Source organism: Lepidochelys olivacea, assembly GCF_965140295.1.
Source record: "Lepidochelys olivacea isolate rLepOli2 genome assembly, chromosome: 7".
Lineage (NCBI taxonomy): Eukaryota > Metazoa > Chordata > Testudines > Cheloniidae > Lepidochelys > Lepidochelys olivacea.
Window position 1 is genome coordinate 21,500,369 of NC_140417.1, and position 19,450 is coordinate 21,519,818.

The following is a 19,450-nucleotide window of genomic DNA, read 5'->3' on the forward strand; positions in this document are numbered from 1 at the left end:
ACCCCCTTGATCCTGAAGCTGTCCAGCCTCCAGGCCACATTGTAAATTAGAGCAGCCCAGAGAGCTGTGGTCCCCAAGCAGCTGTTCTGGCAGCCAGGGATCGCTGGGGGAAACGGATGCCCAGCCAAGACCCTTATGCTGGGGATGTGGAGCTGGCTTGTGACCTGCAGTGGCAGCCCCATGCCACTTAAGAATTCAAAAGCAAGTAAAAAAACTCTGAATAATACTGAATGCTGTTCTGGAAAATGCCTTTGGGCTGTGGAATCTAGATGTGACCCCAGAGAATGGCACCTCTCTAGTCCCCTGCTACTTCTGCCTGGTCTTGAGTACCCACTGTGTGCATAGCTATGAATGTGCTTTGTTCCTGGTCCCACTTTAGGCCAGTAGAGACTATCTGGCAGGGATGACAGCATCTACATTTGGGCCATTCAGTGCTTTCTGCACTGAGCCGTGGTGTTTGCTTTGTTGTGTATGGACCCGTGGCAGAGCCATGTTCTTCAGTACAGTGAGAACACTGGGCACATTTCCTGAGTGTGATCAAACTCCACTTGGATGCTGCACCAAGTGATGGGCAAAGGCAACTTTAAGCCACCATGGGCCATCCCGGAACCAGGGCAGCCCTTGGCACAGTGTGGAGCAATGGTGCCAACACAAAAAACAGCATCATCCTCTGTGTCTGAACCCCTGGTCTGTGTCTTCTCTAGGTCTAGTGATGATCGGCGTGATCATCGGTGCGAGGAAGGTGGGGATAAACCCAGACAACGTCGCCACTCCCATAGCAGCGAGCCTTGGAGATTTGATAACCCTTTCTCTGCTAGCAGGAATCAGCAGCACCCTCTTTAAATACATAGGTAAGGTACATAGCAGAGTCTCTGCGGCTCAGCTGTCGGGGAAGCCTCCTGCTAGGGAGAGCTGTTCAGTTGTGGAAGGGAAGCATCCACAGTCCTGGAAATGTTGAAGCTAGACTGGACACAGCATTACAACAGGGAGTGGTCTTGTAGGGCTGTGGAGGTGGGAGATAGAGATGGAAAAGGCTTTGTAGGTAAGTCCTATGACTGTCCGGTCTATTGTAAGGGTTTTGGGACCATTCAGTGGAATGGAAATAATGTTGTCCAGTGGTTAGAGCAGAAGACTGGGATTCAGGACACCTCGGTTCTAGTCTTGCATCTGTCACTAACTCACTGCAACACTGGCCGAGTCACTTATGCTCTCTTTGCCTTTGCACCCCCACATGTAAATGGGAATAATGCTCCCCACCTCATAAGGCTATTGTGAGGCTTAGCTGATGTCTCCGGTCCTCTGGGAGCACAAAGCAATATCATCATCTTGGAATGGGGGAGAGAATATATTCTCCTAAGAGACCCTCTTTAGGCCAGTGCTGTGACTGCTGTGTTAACCATGCTCTGAGGGTATGTCTACACAGCAGCTAGACACCCGCGGCTGATCCGTGCCATCCGACTCGGGCTCTCGAGGCTCGAGCTGCGTGGCTGTTTCACTGCTTTGTAGACGTCTGGGCTCAGGCTCTAGGACCCTGCAAGGTGGGAGGGAGTCTACACAGCAATGAAATGGCCCCGCAGCCCGAGCCCTGAATGCCTGAGTCAGCTGGCCTGGGCCAGCCACAGGTGTTTCTTTGCTGTGTATCCATAATCCTAGAGGTGACAAATGGGCTAAAAACCTTGGCCCGTGAACTGCTTCTCCTATATGAGCCTGGAAAATGCACAGTACATTTTTGGAACTGGGGAGAAATGTGATTTATGCTTTAATTGATGTTTGAAAATAGCTAAGCAAAGTACCATGGGCCTGACCTAGAAAGAGAAAAGGTTCAGGGCTGGGTTGTTTTTTTTAAACAACGTCTGTTGAGGATGTTTTTAAAAAATGAAAAGTTTGTAACAATTAAACCCAAAGTTTCACTGAAAACTGACAGCAGAAATGGTGAGAGAGACAGCTTTTTCCTATTCCAATAACTTATTCCACATGCCTACAAATAGGAGAACAATTGAATCCATATCCCAGAAAGAAAGAGGCTGGGGGAGGTCCAATAGTCCTTTCATTCTAGTTCTCCTATGCTTCAGAAATGTATTTATTCAGTGTGCAGTTCCCCAAGATGCCATGCCAGCTACCTACACAAAACTGGCTTGGCCTTCTGCATCTCCTACTGCATACGTCCAGTAATCTCTCTCCGGGACTGCATTCTGGAGTAAGGTGATAACATATACCCTAGTGTACAAATACAGTAATGAGCAGCCGTGAATTTAGGGGGCTATCATTGCAGCTGAGTAGTCTGGCTGGAGAGGGCATAAATTCTGCTGGAGTTTTATTCAGCAGTGCTCTGGCAGAGGATTGGTTACGTTGTGTCAGTCACTAGTGTGACATCACCCAATTGGTGGGTTTTCATAATTCCCAGGTTTCCAAACTCTTCTGTATTTCAATGGAGGTGAGAGGGAAGTGGGATAGGGTGTGTGACCCTGCCTTGATCAGAGAAGTATATTCCCTTAAGGACACTGAGTCATGGAAGGCCCAGAATGTTACATGCCTTTGAAAGTTACATTTTCCCCTGGAGGTATAATGCTCTCGTTCCAGTACAGTGTTTTATAATCTTTTAAAATCAACATGTCTCCTTCCAGTTCTAAATACTTCGGGGCTGATTACACCACCCTTCCTCGCGCTGAATAGTATTTCACTCAACAAGTAATAATCAATGGACTGCTTGCTTAGTAAGATACTACTCCTGAGTAAGGGTGACAGAACTGGGTCCAAAGGCCTGACATACAGATTCTAAAGGGAATCTTTCCATTGATTACAGTGGGCCTTGGATCGTATGTGATAGATGTGAACATCCTGTATGTGTGGGGTTTAAAATTAAGCTAATTGCCAAATGCCCAAAAGAGCAAGGGGATACTTGGCATCTGACTCGGTTGGATGTCCCATCGTGCGTCTTTGCTTCCTGTCCTAGCTGGCTTGAGGGGGTGCTATGCACTGTTAAACAGCTGCCATTTGCACCCCAGAAGAGGCTGCATTTCAGTGGTGGGTGAAGTGCACTATGATAAGTACCTCCCTGTGTAAAAAAGCTTTCATAATGATAAGATACTATTCTAAGGCCTGGTCTACACTATGGGGGGGATCAATCTAAGATACGCCACTTCAGCTACGAGAATAGCGTAGCTGAAGTTGACGTATCTTAGATCAACTTAGAATCACTTACCTCGCGTCCTCGCGGTGCAGGATCGACGGCCGCCACTCCCCCCGTCGACTCCGCTTCCACCTCTCGCCCTGGTGGAGTTCTGGAGTCTATTGCAGAGCGATTGAGGATCGATTTATCGCGTCTACACTAGACGCGATAAATCAATCCCCGATAGATCGATCACCACCCGCCGATCCGGCGGGTAGTGTCGACATGGCCTAAGAAAGTTAATCGTGTCTTACATGCATTTTCCCAAACATATTGTCAGGGCCTTAGGTTAGAAATGTATCAAGCTTGCGTTATATATTGGAATACCTGCAAAACCTATGTTTTACCATGCCCAGCTTTGGACTTAATACAGAGAGCAGATGGAGAAGCCCTATAGACAAATTATTAGCATCTCAAAAGGCCTGGCACAATCCCCATCTCTTGAAGATGTTTCTGGTGCTGAGTCATGTTTGTTTTCTTGTAGGGCAGCATTTTTTAAGTGCCATTTGCTTCTGAAGGTCGTTTCAAGGTTATGCTGCTGCCAAAGGGAAATGTAGCTAATAGAAATGAACGTAAACCAGCAAGTAAAAATCCTGCCCCTCAGCTGTCTGATGTATGGAGCATCAGAAAACAGCAGTTGTCCATCTAGTCTGCTGCCCTGGCATCAGCAATAGCCAGTGCCAGGTGGTTCAGAGGAAGGGGTGAGATGCCCCCTCATGTCTATTTATGGCATAAGTTGCCCACAGGAAAACATTCTTCTTAGCCCCAGCGAGTTAGTGGTTGACTTATCCCTGAAATAAAAAGGTTTATATCCCATATACATTTCTATCCAGTCTAATGAAATGGTGTGGACGTCGTGATTCATATCTATCTAACTTGATTTGAATCCTCCTAATCTCTTGGCCTTTGTACTTTCCTGTGCCGGTGAGTTTCGGAGGTGAATTATGGACTGTGGGGGGAAAAAAATATCCTGGATGATGTGATTTATATCTTGCAACATGAAGACTTCAGTCCCAAGCAGTGCTTCCTTTCTTTCAGTCAGTCAGGAATGTAATGGTGGTGTCCAGTCAGATTTTACACTCTTATGCAATTGGAGGCATGTAAATCGCATTTAACTTTGAATTTCTTTTCCATGCCAGATGTGAAATACCTTTCGCCTTTGATCTGCGCTGTGTTTGTTATCATGATTCCTCTTTGGGTTGCTATTGCCAAGCAAAGTCCATCTATTGCTGAGGTCCTGAAGTCTGGATGGCAGCCGGTGATTGTTGCAATGAGCATCAGCAGGTAAACCTAGGAACCACCCTTCTCACTCCACACTCTGCGAACATCTTTTTCTCTTTCAGGGAATAACAGTCAGCCTAATTGAAGGTCCAGGACAGTGCCCCCCCCCCAAAAAAAATATTCTGCCTGTCTGAGATTCCAGTGATGATTTATAGTGACATGGTTTTAAATTCTCTGGTCTCAGGACCTGTCATTGTTAGAGGCGCTTTGATGGATCGGTGTGTTCCATAAAACAAACACATCTGCTGCATAGTCAAATACAACCTGTATAGCTGTCATTATTATTGGTATTGTGGTAGCACTTAGAAACCCCAGTCGCGGATCAAGACCCCATTGTGTTAGATGCTGTACTAACACAGAACAAAAAGGACAGTTAGTCCTTGCCTCAGTCTCTGTATTCTGCGCCTGGTAACAGATGATAGGTAATAAGCTTTTATTTTGTGTCATTTTTAACAGCATTGGTGGGCTGATCTTGGACAAAACTGTAACTGACCCAAACTTCGAAGGCATGGCAGTTTTTACACCTGTGATTAATGGTAGGTTGAGGGGGGTTATGTTTTTGTCCTTTCACCTCCAGAGGGCTGGGTTCACTTGCCAGCTTATGTTACCAAAGAAAATGAGACTGGTGGTCTCGTCTGGTTTTTGCTTTATCCACATCACACATTGCAGAACAATTGGCACTTTCAGGTTACGTCTGCCGTGCAGTAAGAGGTGTGATTACAGCTTGTATAGATATACCCAGACTAGCTGTAATCTAGCTAGTGTGGCTAAAAATAGCAGTGAAGACGCAGTGGCATGGGCTGTACAAGCCCAGAACCCTAGGTATCTGCTCATGCTCCTAGCTTGCTCTGCGGTCTCTGCGAATCACTGCTATTTTGAGCCATGCTAGCTAGGTGAAAACTCGTGTGAGTATGCCAAACTGAGCTGCAGTTGTACCTCTGATTCCAGTGTAGACATATCCTCAGATCGGGAGAGGCTCTGGAGTGGAATAGCAGGGAGAGCTGCAGGTCAGGACTGAGCAGAGCTGTGGGGAGGAAGCCTGCATAACCCCAGCTGACTACATCTGCTGTTAGCCTGTCTACACCACAATTAGACACCTGCAACTGACGATGCCAGCTGACTTGGGCTCTTGGAGCTCAACTAAGGGGCTCTTTAATTGCAGTGTGGACATTTGGGCTCAGGTTGGAGTCCAGGCTCTGTGTCCCTGTGAGGTGGAAGGGTCCCAAGACTTGAGCTGCAGCCTTAGCCCAAACGTCTACACTGCAATTAAACAGCCCTTTAGCCCGAGCCGCACGAGCACAGGGGCAGCTGTGGGTTTTTAATTGCACTGTGGACATACCCTGAGTTTCATGAGCATTCAATCACTGCAAAATATCACAATAAAACTCCTTTCCTTCCAATCCCAAATCAACAGTCTGAGCTGTGCAATCAGTTCAAGCTTCTGATACACATTGATGATCAAGATTAGCCAACTGTGGAAACAACCTGGGCTTTTGGATTGATTTTTTTCTGATATAATGTTTAATGCAAGTTAGGCTCATTCTAGAGGAAACCAACATTCATTAAGAAATTACAGCGTTGTTCCATATGCAAAGCATTTTGTCGTCTAGCAGCTCTTTAAATTGCAGCGATTCTAATACCCACAAGATGTCTTGCTAAACCTGTCTACCTGCAATGTAAGCCCACGGTTCGAATTTAGGCTCAAGCCTAACCCTGCTTCTGACTACACACAAATCGCACTGACCCAGGTCCCATGACCTCATGGGGGTGGAGGGTCCAAGCCTGAGTCAAGCTGGGACCCAGGGTTCAAACCGTGTTGCTTTGCAGTGCAGATGCTGCCCCACTGGACTTGTGCTCTGGGAGTCCACCAAAAGTATTCCACAGTCCCATGGGCCAACTTTCTTTGTACTTTGGACAGTCAAGTTTGGTGGACAATCAGCTTTTCCCACACTACACAAAGAGCTAGAGTGGCCATCTTTTGGCAGATCACTCTCCCGTCGACTCCGGTACTCCACTGGAACGAGAAGAGTAAGGGGAGTCGATGGCAGAGTGTCTCCAGTCGACATCGCATAGTGTGGACCCCATGGTAAGCAGATCTAAGCTACGTTGACTTGAGTTACACTACTAACGTAACTCAAATTGTGTAGGCTAGATCAACTTTCCCATGTAGTGTAGACAAGGCCTGGGATATGGGTGGTTGGACTCGAGGCTGCATAATGCAGGGTAGATCTTGGAGCTCCAGGCTGGGACCCAGGGTTCAGCAATTCCTAACCTGGGGTTACAAATGAGTGTAGACGTTCAAGCCCTAGATTAACAAACCCAAGGTCTGCTAACTCAGGTTCTATTAACTCTGATCTTACTTTGCAGTGTAGACACACCCTTTATGACAAACCTTTTCTAGTGCTATCAGCCAAAAAGCTACATTAGGAAATCAAATCAAAGCTATTCCATTGATCAGAGCTCATAAAAGTTCTCACAGATTGCTAGATATCTGAGAGAACATTTATTGGCCCAAAATCATCTGCAGAATTAAGCATGCCCCTGTTTTGGTGCAACTCCCTGTTTGCATAGGCAAAGATGCCCAGGAACAGTTTGAGGGTTCCCTTTCAGGGAGTCAGTTTGCAAATATCACCCTTTAGGTCATATTATTTTTGGATCAGGTCCTGAAGACTTTACTCGGTTTTCACTCAGGCAGATTTCACCTTCAGTGACAGAGAGAGAGAGAGAGAGTGCCTGAGAAAAGAAACAAGTAAAAGCTGCAGGATTTAGCTCATTATTATTTTATCCAGTGCATCCCATTCCCTCCGCCACACACAGGTACATACAGACCCATAGGCAATGCAGGATTGCTCCCCAGAATATAGTCAGTGGTCTAATGGAGAATGTAGCAGCTATTTCATGTTTGCCAGAATTAAACAATTGGGAAGGTACTAATTGCCTTTTAATTAACCAACATGGTTAGGGCTGATTCATTCTCATCTGATTCTTTCTCACTTAGTAAGTGTGTCAGGTGCTTCCAAATGAACAGGATGATCACGGTCTGTTTCACTTGTGATTTAAATAATAAAGTCTCTCTAGCTGAGTCCCTCCGAGAAGCAGAACTGAGAGCAGCAGCTGCCTTTGCACCGGCTGTTTGCACCAGGTGTTTCCCAGAGATCAGTTCATGCCAGCTGGAGATCATGCAACATTTGACTTGTCATAGCAAGCAGAAGGTCCAGGGGAGAATGTTTTATATAAAACCACCAAAAAGAGACATTCATCTGAACGTTCCTCTTCCTGTGATTTTTGTGACTGTTCCTAGCATGTGAATAAAACAGCACCACAATGACACATGGGTTTGGGTTGATCTCTTCTTAACCACCATGCCCACTGCGCATCTGAGCAGATACAGGTTGGCCAACCTTCTGCTGAGTCCCTAGAGACCAATGCATTGTATGTGGCTACTTGCTGCCACTAGGAGAGAGGCTTATGGGATTGTTGCATTTTGCACTTGCAGGTGTTGGTGGGAATCTGGTAGCCATCCAAGCCAGCCGCATCTCCACATTCCTGCACTTCTGGAGCACGCCTGGAGTCCTGCCCTACAAGATGAGGCAGAACTGGCCCAATCCATGCACTACGTTCTTCATGTCAGGTAGACAATGAACCCCAGGTGTGCACATCGCAAAACCCATCATCCCAACGAGAGCGCCCTTTGTCACCCTGGCTGGTTAAGGACCGCATGGGTTGTGGAGATTGCGCTCCTCTTCCTTCCTGAGAGGGGGAACCTCCAGGGCAGGATTGAGGTACCTTGGCAAAGGGCAGGTTGGGGGAAGCTTGTTCCTACTAGCTGTGCTGTACTTGCTCCGTGGATGGACAGGGAACACTGGCCTCCAGAGTATCTGTGGCTGGCAACAAATCATTTGAAAAGAAACTTCAAATTCACGCTCAGGGCGAGTCGCCCATTGTAACTGGGACCGTCCTAGATGCCCCAGTGCATGAATTAGAAGCGGACTGAAGCACGTAGTGGGGCTGATTCTGATCTCACTCATGCTGGGAAAATCAGGAGTAGCTCTGATCAAGGCAATGGAGTTACACTGACACAAGCAAAATCCGAATCTGGTCTGTTACTTTTAGATGACTGGCTTATGTTGCTTTTCCGTTGGAAGTCTGTGCGCTGACGATAGGGCAGAGTCAGAGCTAGGAAAGTGGATCACGGTGATTCATAGCAGGAGCTGAGTGGGGACCGGAGCTGCGTAGGATAGCTGAATGAAACAGCTGTGGGAAGTTAAGCAAGAGGATCAGGAGAGAATCAGGGAGCTGAGTATGTATGTAGAACATGGTTTTATTATGAGGTTAATGCCAGAAAAAGCTGCTGGGGGCAGTCCCAGAAATACTTTATATGGTGTGAGAAGTGGGATCCAGAGGGGTGGATGAAACAACTAGATAGTTACTCACGATACCTAATGTTATATTAAGGAACTGAGTATCCTTCAGAAATGAGTTGTCAACAGTCCATATCTCTCTCCTACTCTCCTGGCAATGGTATTTAACATCCACAAATGTGTCTGTGGTCACTGAAGGATGTACAGCTTCATGCTTCTTTCCCCCTCAAGCAGTAACTGCTCTGGTTCATTTTAATACATGTGTTCTCTCCAGGGGTGAATTCCAAGTCAGCCCGCGTCCTGTTCCTGCTGGTTATCCCCGGACACCTGGTATTCCTGTACACCATTCGCCTGCTGCAGGGCGGGCACACAGCCATCACCGTCACTTTTGTGATGTTTTATCTGACTGCTGCTTTGCTGCAGGTAATAAAAAGAGTCCAGCTGAGCTGAGGGTGAATCTTTGCCATCCTCTGCCTGTGATTATATGACACACAACCCCGACACCACAGTTGAAGTTGTTTTAAAAAAAAACAAAAAACTTGCTATTCTGCATATCCACCATGGCAAAACCACTCCCACAGTTGGAGCCAAATATGAAAATACATGCAATAAATTACAGCACCGGTAATGGAATCTCAGCAACATCACAGCTGATTTCTAGGGGACCTAGTAGTGAAGGAAACACTAGGCGTGTGCTCTTTTTAGTTGCATTATAATCTATGAAGACTAGGAAATGATGCAGGGGGAGGAGAGTTGTGCTTGCTATTTTTTCTGCTTGGTTTATTCCCTTTAGAAATGCCCAATCTTGTGGTCCCTGATATGCTGAGATGTCCCTTGGAGGACCTAGAGATACGGAGTGGGAGAACTCTCTCAATATTTAATTGAATTTAAAAGGCAGTCTTTAATCTTTAACAAAAGCTTTTCCTACAGCTGGTTATCGGGATCTTGAGGTAAATGTGAATGAAAAACAAATAAAACCACAAAGATTTTTAAATAGTCTAGATAAAAATCACTTCTCTTTTCAGTGACTCAGGGTTCACTTGCTTGGTATCTTTGATGTGATAAAAACCTACTAGATCTCCAGTTGGTACCAGGGAGACTGCCAGGAAAAACGAGGTAGACAAGACCCGAATCGCTAACGTAAAAGAGAAGCATAAAACCTCTGCCTACAGAAGTTACCTTCTGCGGGCTGGCCCATTGTTTTTCCCTACATTTTTAGGCCCAATCCTGCTCACACTTACGTCTCCCATTGTCTTCATTGGCAGCAGGAACTCCATCCCTCCATCATAATGACAGTGTATTCTAGCAATAGGTACCATATCCCAGCTGCATGCCTGTCACTCGCTGACCGCTGGGTCTGTCTTCTCTCTGGACAGGTGGGAATCCTGCTCTACATGGCTGATCTAATTGTGCGACTGGTGTGGAGGAAGGCCCTGGATCCAGACAACTTCTCCATCCCCTACCTCACTGCCCTGGGTGACCTCCTGGGCACGGGATTCCTGGCACTTTGCTTCCGCTTGGTTTGGCTCGTCAATGGGACTGAGATGAAACTGCGAAACTAACCGGACATCTGCTGCAGTGTTGGTCCATTGCTGCTCCACCAAGCAAGTCACTCAGTATGGTGCTTTAATATGGTCCAACAAAGTCGTTAGAGACTACTTCTAAGACTAAGTCTTTAAACTGAACGGGTCTGCTATCCTTGCCCACCCCTACTGACCACTGCAGTGCCTTACAGCTGTCTAATTTAGATCAAAAGAAGCAGCATCTGTCTGGATTTATCCAGCTTTGAAAGTGACCTAGCCATCTTAAAACAGTGTACTCTGTCTATGTGTGCATCTATAAAACCAGGGGTTAAGGAACACAGGTCATATCTTGGCAAATCTGCATTTTGATTGGCTTAAAAATGTATGAATGTAACCACCTGGTAAGTAGGAGACTAATTCACTCCCCACTGAAGTCAATGGGAGACTTTCCATTGTCTTCAGTTAGTCTTTGGATCAGATCCTAGATGAGGATGTTGCAATGTCTCTGATCAGCAGTTAGAGCCCAAGTAATATTTTCTTGCCCCTCTTCCTCCCCAGCACATCCCTGGGAGCAAGAATCAATAAAGGCCTTAAAATTCTCTCTCCATAACTTCTGTATTCAGGGTCTCAAAGAGCATGTTCCCCATTGGATTGCAACTTAAGGAACATCTGTTCAGTAGTTTTTATGGTTTATGGAAACACAAATAAAATGTAAACCATTTCGTAGTGGTGGGGGTGGGATTGCCATTATTTTGATGTTGCTAATCGCTGATATTGGCACTGTACTAAGGAACTGTTAGATCACTAACACCTAGACCTGCACAGCATGGACCTTTCACAGCTTGGGTCATATTTCAGCTAGGATACATAATCCAGCCACCCCTTCAAAAAAATACCATTTAGCATAGAAATGTAGGACAGGGTGGGACCTTTAGAAGCCCTCCAGGCCAGCCCCCCATGCTGAGGCAGGACTAAGTAAACCTAGGCCAGTCCTGGCAAGTGTTTGTCCAACCTATTCTAAAAGCCTCCATTAGGTCACACTGTTGATGCTTGTTGATTTCTGTAGAAGTCTTTGGTTGGTGGTGTTCCCCAGCCCTAAGAGAGGAAGCGGGGAACAGTGGTTGAGGGCACTAGCTTGCGAGACTAAAAACCACAGTTCAGTTCCTTACTCCGCTACAGCCTTCCTCTGTCACCTTAGGCAAATATGTGGGGCCAGATTTTTAAAGAGATATAGACACCCAAAGATGTAGGTAGGCAGCCAAGGAGATTTTCAGAAGTGCCTAGGTGCTTTGTGAGACATGTAATAGATGCAGCAGCTGGAGAGATTGCAAACTGAGTTTCAGTAGGGTTTGATTCAGTCTTTAAGCCAAACTTGTGATCTGGCTTTTGAGCATGCTAAAGTTTTAGACTGAGATTTTTCAAAGGAGCTTATGAGAATTAGGCAACCAGCTCCATTGAATATGAACAGATTTGGGTGCCTAACTCTGTTAGGCCCTGTTGCACATCCCAGCCTTAGTGCTGTCTGGATCTTCCTATGACAGACCATTACGAAGAAAGTATTTGCAATATTCAGATCCCAGTTTAGCTTTAGCTTTTAACCCCTAAAATCCTGGGCTGTTCAGCTCTGCGGTACTGCTTGAGGCCCTGTTCTGTTTGAAAACATAGCTCCGATGACCCCTTTTTCATTCACAACGGTAAGTGCTGCAGCCCTGGCTGAATGGAACATTAGCTTCCCGGATGGCTGCATTTCAGCATTCACATCCCATTGTCCTCTAATCATGGCCCCTTATGCGTTACTAACCATCTGCTGCCTGTGTGAAGTCAGCACAATTCAGTTTCAACCATGAGCGGACGTGTGGTAATTGCAGCAGCGTAGACAGGAAGACGGGTTACTTGCATTCAAACTGAAACATCAATTGAGCAATTACAGATGTGTAGGGAAGGGGGCGCCGTGCAGTCTAGGAGTTTGCAGATCTCAAGCCTGTAACCAATTTTTTAAGAAGTGACTGTGATGCTGGCTTGAGAGCCTCTACAGAACAAAGTCATCCCACCACAGACCAGGTACAGCATGGGCAGCAGCAGGGCAAACTTCCTGTGCCGATTTTCTAAGGACTCCTTTGTTTTTGCTATCTTCCCTACTAGGGTGGGGATCTGAGCAACTTAGGCAAGCCTCTTCCTAGTGTGTTAGCACAGTCCAGCAGGGACAAAAAGGAACCTACAGGTGGGAGCCTCATGATAAATCTTTCCCTATTTTAAGAGGAGCACTAAATAGGTGGTTGCTCCCATCATCTGCCCCTACAGCAGTTTTCCCTACAGATAGTCACCTGGGGAAATTCACACTGGTGCAAAGGGCCAGCACAAGCCCAATGCACCCATGTTGAGGACTTATCTGGTGCTGGCCTTCTGCACGGGGTTGAATTTTACCCCTAGTGACTGAGCCAGTCACTTTCCTGATTTATGATTCCCAGTAACTGATACATGGTCGCTCTTAGAACTTAAAGCAATAATTCACACTTCTAATTTTTTTTCTAATAAACAATATTTCTTAATGACCAGCTTTTTCTGGTTGTAAATATTGACAGTGTCCTTGGGCTGGAACATGTAATCAGTCCCAGCTGTGTCCTATTTAAACAGGCATGATTGTCAAGCAAATGCTATACCTTTTGACTGATGTGTTTTTGTGTAGGACGGTTTGACAATCCCAGATGCGTCTCTGTGGCTGAGGCCAATATGCCTGGGGCATAAATAGCACTGACAGGGGCTGTTCGCTAAGGTCCGAGGTCTGGCCATACTGAAACTTTTGCTGTTTGGCCAAGCAGCAAAATAATTCTGTTGCTGTATTGGTGTTTCTTTTCTATCCTCCAGAGATATGATATAACACAGTGGTTCTCACACTCTTGATCAGGACCCCAAAGTGGGTTGTGACCCCATTTTAATGGAGTCACCAGGGCCAGCATTAGATTCACTGGGGCCCAGGGCTGAAGCCGAAACCCAAGGGCTTCAGCCCGGGGCAGCAGGGCTCTGGTTCTGGCTCTGCTCCTCCACGCCCCCACCTAGGGTTATTTAGTAATTTTTATTGTCAGAAGGGGATTGCTGTGCGATGAAGTTTGAGAATCGCTGAGAACAGGAGAAAATGGTTTCTGTACAAGGGGCTTTTTAAAGTGCGTATTAAAGGGACATTTATTTGTCTTCTAAACCTGTTTTCTCTCTGTGTGTGTGTGTGTATATATATATATTTCAGACCTTATTTCAAAAGAGCTTCTATAACAAGAAAAGAAAAGGAGTACTTTTGGCACCTTAGAGACTAACAAATTTATTTGAGCATAAGCTTTCGTGAGCTACAGCTCACTTCATCGGATGCATACAGTAGAAAATGTAGTGGGGAGATTTTATGTACACAGAGAACATGAAACAATGGGTGTTATATGGTAACACGAAAGCTTATGCTCTAATAAATTTGTTAGTCTCTAAGGTGCCACAAGTACTCCTTTTCTTTTTACGGATACAGACTAACACGGCTGCTACTCTGAAACCTGTAACAAGATTTAGCTTTAGTGCTAAGGCAGCAGGTAAATAGGCTGATGTGCACGTGACCAAATTTGAAAATGGGCCTCAACGTGGGGAAAATACAAGCAAGTCCCTTTGTGATATAGACCTGATCTTGGTGCTAAACTGTTAACTCATTTCTGGGATTTATCGATGCCGGAGGTCCTGATTTTCTGTGTCTTGCTCTTTGTGTTGTCATTCATATCGGTGCAAAGAGGATTTTCTACCATTCTGTGGTGGTAGCGGTTTTTTTGCATTTGCTTTGCAAAGATATTATAACACAAAGTTGAGGGCAGTGGGGAAACAAGCCCCAAAAAGGCGGACGTGCAACTGTTCCAGGCATAAAAATCCTCTTGGCTTAAGTGGAAGTTCTTTGCCTGGAGCACTGGCACGTCTGGGTCCCAGAACTATACGTAACTCGGTGAAAAGCCACGTGAGCCTGCATTTAGATGGATCTAGTATCCAATTTTAAAAGGAGGAAGGGGCGGAGTCCACTTTTCTCTCCATTTTTAAACCTTTCTTGTGAGAACAGTGAAAAACATGGATTGCCTTGGGCAGGGATAGAATGAGATTTTTCCAGTAATCTGAAAGGCACTTGTCTCTCAGGTATCATAGAATATCAGGGTTGGAAGGGACCTCAGAAGGTCATCTAGTCCAACCCCCTGCTCAAAGCAGGACCAATCCCCAATTTTTGCCCCGATCCCAAATGGCCCCCTCAAGGATTGAACTCACAATCCTGGGTTTAGCAGGCCAATGCTCAAACCACTGAGCTATCCCTCCCCCCAAATGCCCAGTTCACTTTAGAGTCATTCTTGCTATGACAGCAGCATGTTGTAAACTGAGTAAAACCCAGCACTAAGATCAACAGTTCACACTGTCAGCCATTACTAATATAACCCTTCTGCCCGTCAGAGTTGGCAGCAACAAGGGCCGGGTTCAATATCTAGGGGTTCCATTCCAATAACAATGCAAACCGGGTCGAGCCCCCACCCAGTGACCTGGGACAACTATATACCACCCCTGCTGGGCGCCTCCAAGAGGCAATACTTCCCCTCTCGCAAGCACAGAGTCTGAGTGTAGCAAAAAGCATTTTAATAACAGAGAGAAACAATGTGGCATTATGTTGGGGAAACACCACAACCCATGAGCAAAAAAACCCACCCCAAGCAAATTGGGGCATGCCCCTTTCCCTTTGGTTCTTGAGTCCAGCAACCCCAAAGTCCCAAAAGTCCAATGACCCAAAAGTCTCTGTCCCTGGTCAGGGCAGCCCCAGAGTTCGAAAGTTTATCTGCAGAGCTTTACCTCCCAACCTGGGTGGAGATGGGGGCAGGGGTAAGAGGCACCTTACATGATCAGAAGCTGAGCGCCCCACAGCTCCATAGGCCTTCGCTCCGCCAGCCGCCCCATGAACTGCTTTGCTCGGCTCCACTCTGCAGCCCACCAGTAGCAGCAGCAGCTCCCGCCGTCCCACGAACTGCTCCGTGTCCCACCAGCAGCTCCCACCATCCTATGAACTGCTCCACCAGCCTGTCCACAAGGCACTCCAGCCGTCCCGCAAACTGTTCCACACTATAGCTTCAGGCTCCCCCACTACTTTACACAACACTCAGTGATTTCAGCTCTTAGTCAGGTCAGCTCTTTGGTGAATGCAGCTTGTAGTAGGGAAGCCGCAGTGCTGGTGCACTATTAGCCTAGAGTGAGCTCAGCAGTCTGTAACTAGACTTCTAATGAAATCAAAATTAGCTCTGATATTCCACAGTAGAGAGAAGAGGAAGTGCAATTAGCATGTAAGGCCCTCACCAAGGGGCCCATACCACCAAGAATTAACTCTCATCCCCAGCCTCTCTCAATTCACAGAGTTTTGGAACCCATGACCCTTGCCTAGCGAGTGCTACTTAGTTGATGGTAAGTCCCTCCATCATAACAAAAGGCCAAGTACAGCTCCAAGCATAGTTCCCATAATCAGGATAATAACAATTTATTCTTCCTGCCCCAATAACAGAGACACTGGGGATCCCACAGCAGCCAAAGTGACCATTTGGGCAGCTTTGGCCTCATTCTAGGCGTAGTGGGTGTGCCTATGCAAATGAGATCAGCCCCTGAAGTTTTTTTCCACAACTTGCCACACCTCACCACCAGATGTCAGGGTGGAGCTTATCCTGACACTGCTTACACTAATAGTAATAAGGTAGTTACCACGTCAAAGATACGCTCACTCAGCCTCAAAACCCCATCCCTGGAAGCTAAGCATATAGTTGGCTGAGAGAAGAGAAGCTCTACATTCAACCTGAATCACATTTCTCCATCTGGATGTAAGGTGATAGCCTTTGAGACCCCGTTTCCAAGCAATTCTAAAGTTGCAGGGAATGGGTCAGGCACCCATAGGCTGAACCCAAACAAACTCGATGAGAATCAGAAAACCCCATAGCACTTCAAGAGTTGCTCCTTGGTCTCCCTCCTGAGAGCGTCTTAGCAGCTCTGGGGTGCAGTCTCAAGCCTTCCCTACACTGTGAGGGGGCTTATTCCTTCACCCACTTACTTCCCTGATCCTTTTCGCATGAACAGAGAGTAACAATACCCGAAGTCCAAAGGTGCAAACAATTCGATGTTTATTGGGGTGAACGTCCAGCAAGCATGAGTCCAGTTTCCTTCCTTAGTGTCCTCCTTCCCAGCTCTGACACCACAGAGCCATACACCTGTGTCCCTGTTCCCATTCCTGCCCTTAGCCAAACATGATTCCAATTTCCCCACCCCCATTCCCTGTTCCCATTTCCCCCTTTAGCAAAACATGATTCCAATTTCCCTACCCCCATTCCGCACACACCCACTTCCTGCTTGACTGCAGACTATATAGTAAAACTTGAGTTCTGCTTAGCTATACCTTAACCAATCATTTTCCTGAAATTTAACTAACCAATCCTAACATATTGTAACATGATTATGTAACCAATTATATCCCACCGCCTTAATTAGTTTACACCCAGCAAAATTAATTATACAGCAGTCAGAAACAATCACAGACCCAGACAGAGATTATACAGACAAACAATGGCAAAGTGGGAACTATAATGACAAAACAATACAGAAGTGAGGATTTCACATCCCAGCTATTGATAAGTGAGTTCTTGCCAGACAGGATGCTATCAAACTAAGTTTCCTTTTACATCTTCTGGGCACTTCCCTTTCTCTGGAGGCGATAGACTTTATCGGGACAGGATTGTATTCCTAAGAGCCCAATAGCACCTTATTTCAATGTGACTAGGTTGGAATGTGAGGATGTGACCGGTCACTTCCCAGCTTTGGCTGCCTCTGCTGCTTAGCCAAAGGCCTTAGCCTGAGAACAGGGCCTCAGACTGTCACAGTAAGAGAAGGCCCTTACACCAGCAGACAGTGATTTTGATTCTCTCTTTTATACCTCTAGAACTAGCCAAGTGATAAGAATACACCTAAATTCTTAGAGTATAGGCCTTTACAGACAGGCCTGAATATCTATATCCTAACATACACTACATAGTTTTGCCTTTTGCCGACAAAGCAGTGGAGGTGCACACACTGCAAAGCTACTTTTAGTGGCAAAATTCTGTTGTTTTGCATACAAAAATAAAACCGCCTCCACGAGAGGCATAGGGCTATTTGCGGGAAAGTTAAAGCAACGTGTTACTGTAGATGCTGCCGTTCATTATGGCGCCATAACGGGCCTACCCCAATATCCCACAATGCCCATCGTGACCACACTGCTCTCTGTTTTGACCGCTGCTGCCCTGCATTCCAGCTACACAGGCATGAGCCTAGGGTTGCCAGGCGTCCGGTTGTCTCGGGGAACGCCCGGTCGAAACAGGACCCTGGCAACTGCAATTAGCACTGCTGCTAATGACGGGGCCATTAAACTGCTAATAATAACTGCTAATGACGGGGCCATTAAAAGTCCGGTTGGCGGCATGGCGGCGCCCACAAGCGGTCGCCAGGTCCTTGCAGCCCCTAGGCACGTGGGCGGCCGGGGGGCACTGCGCTTCCCCCACCCTGAGTGTCAGCTCTGTGGCTCCCATTGGCCGGGAACCGCGAACAATGGGAGCTGCAGGAGTGGCACCTGCGGGTGTGAGGGCAGCGCTCAGAGCCTCCCTGGCCGCCCATGCACTTAGGGGCTGCAGGGCCCTGGCAGCCCCCTCTTTCACCTCAAACCCCTCATCCTCAGCCCCACCCCAGAGCCTGCACCCCCAGCCAGTGTCCTCACCGCCCCCGGCCCCCAGCATGGAGCCCTCTCCCACACTCTGAACCCCCCAGCCCAGCCACCCCCCCCACACACAACCCAAACTCCTCAGCCCCACACCCCCATCCAGCACCTTCACCCCCTCCTACGCCCCAACCCACTGCCCCAGCCCAGCCCCCTCCCACACACACCCCAAACTCCTCATCCTCAGCCCCCACACTCCCCGCCCCAGCCCGGTGAAAATGAGGATGTGAGTGAGGGTGGGGGAGAGTGAGCGCCGGAGGGAGGGGGGAATGGAGTGAATAGCGGCAGGGCCTTGGAGACGGGGCAGGGGCAAGTTAAAGGTGTTCGGTTTTCTGCAATTAGAAAGTTGGCAACACTCCCCCCCACTGTGCCCCCAAACCCATTTGCTCCTTTCTCCTCCCTCGGCCCCAAGATTGGAGAAGCCCTGTCTCTGCGCCTTGCCAGGGCGTACAAGCTCTTCCAGTCCCAGGGCCCCAGCAGGGGTCCATGTGCTGGGGCTTCTCCTGCCACGCCCTGCGCTTGTGTCGGGGCCCAGGGTCTGGGCCCTGGGGCATCTCCCGCCCCGCTCCCCCAGCGTGTCTGCCAGTGATCAAGTCGGGGCACTGGGGCTTCTCCCGCTGCCCCACAGCTTCTGCCGGGGATGGGGTCGGCAGGGAAGGGGAGGCACTGGGTCTTCCACTGTCCGGAGGCTTCTGCCGGTAGGGGCTTCCCCTGCCGCCCCACATCTTCTGCTAGGATGGTGGGGGAGGGGCTTGGTCTTTCCCCCGTCCCACAGCTTCTGCCAGGAACAGGGTTGAGGGATGCTGGGGGGCTTCTGCCAGGGATGGGGTGGGCGCGGGTGTCTTCCCCTGTCCCATGGCTTCTGCTGAGGAGCAGAGTCGGGGCACTGGGGCTTTGCCCAGTGGCAGGGGCACTGAGCGGTGGATTTTTTTTCTGGGGCCTCCCAGTTGACCAGAGCCCTATCGGCCCAGTGGCTAATCCGCTACGGTCAACAGCGCAGGGTGCGGCTCGTTGGTCTGTGGGCGAACTCGGCAGGAATCCTGCTCTGCCCAGCACGAGGAACACGGGCAGGCACAGCGGGCTGCTGCTGCAGAGGGGACATGGGGGAGCTCCTGCTGTGCTGTGCAGATTGCTTTGTCTGAACTTAGAGCCAGCATGTCAGCCCCCGCAACACACACACTTCCCCAGCACACACTGTGGGGGGGGGTGTGAGAGAGTGTGTGCTGGTGGGGAAGCGTGTGTGTGTGTGGGGGGGTGTATGTGAGAGAGACAGAGTGTGTGCTGCTGTGTGTGTGTGTCTCTCTCACATACACACTGTCCCAGTTCGCACACGGTCTCT

The 19,450-nt window shown here is 47.9% G+C and overlaps 1 protein-coding gene across 1 annotated transcript in view; it reads left to right on the forward strand.

The window, feature by feature from the left end:
- SLC41A3 (solute carrier family 41 member 3) overlaps positions 1 to 13,534 on the forward strand; it is a 36,399-nt gene extending 22,865 nt beyond the window's left edge. Inside the window, exons 6-11 of the mRNA XM_084634431.1 lie at positions 705 to 851; positions 4,309 to 4,453; positions 4,907 to 4,986; positions 7,947 to 8,081; positions 9,086 to 9,234; positions 10,188 to 13,534. Coding sequence (XP_084490557.1) covers positions 705 to 851; positions 4,309 to 4,453; positions 4,907 to 4,986; positions 7,947 to 8,081; positions 9,086 to 9,234; positions 10,188 to 10,373 — 842 coding nt within the window. The 3' untranslated portion in view covers positions 10,374 to 13,534. The remainder of the gene's footprint in view (positions 1 to 704; positions 852 to 4,308; positions 4,454 to 4,906; positions 4,987 to 7,946; positions 8,082 to 9,085; positions 9,235 to 10,187) is intronic.
- Positions 13,535 to 19,450: the final 5,916 nt, after the last annotated feature.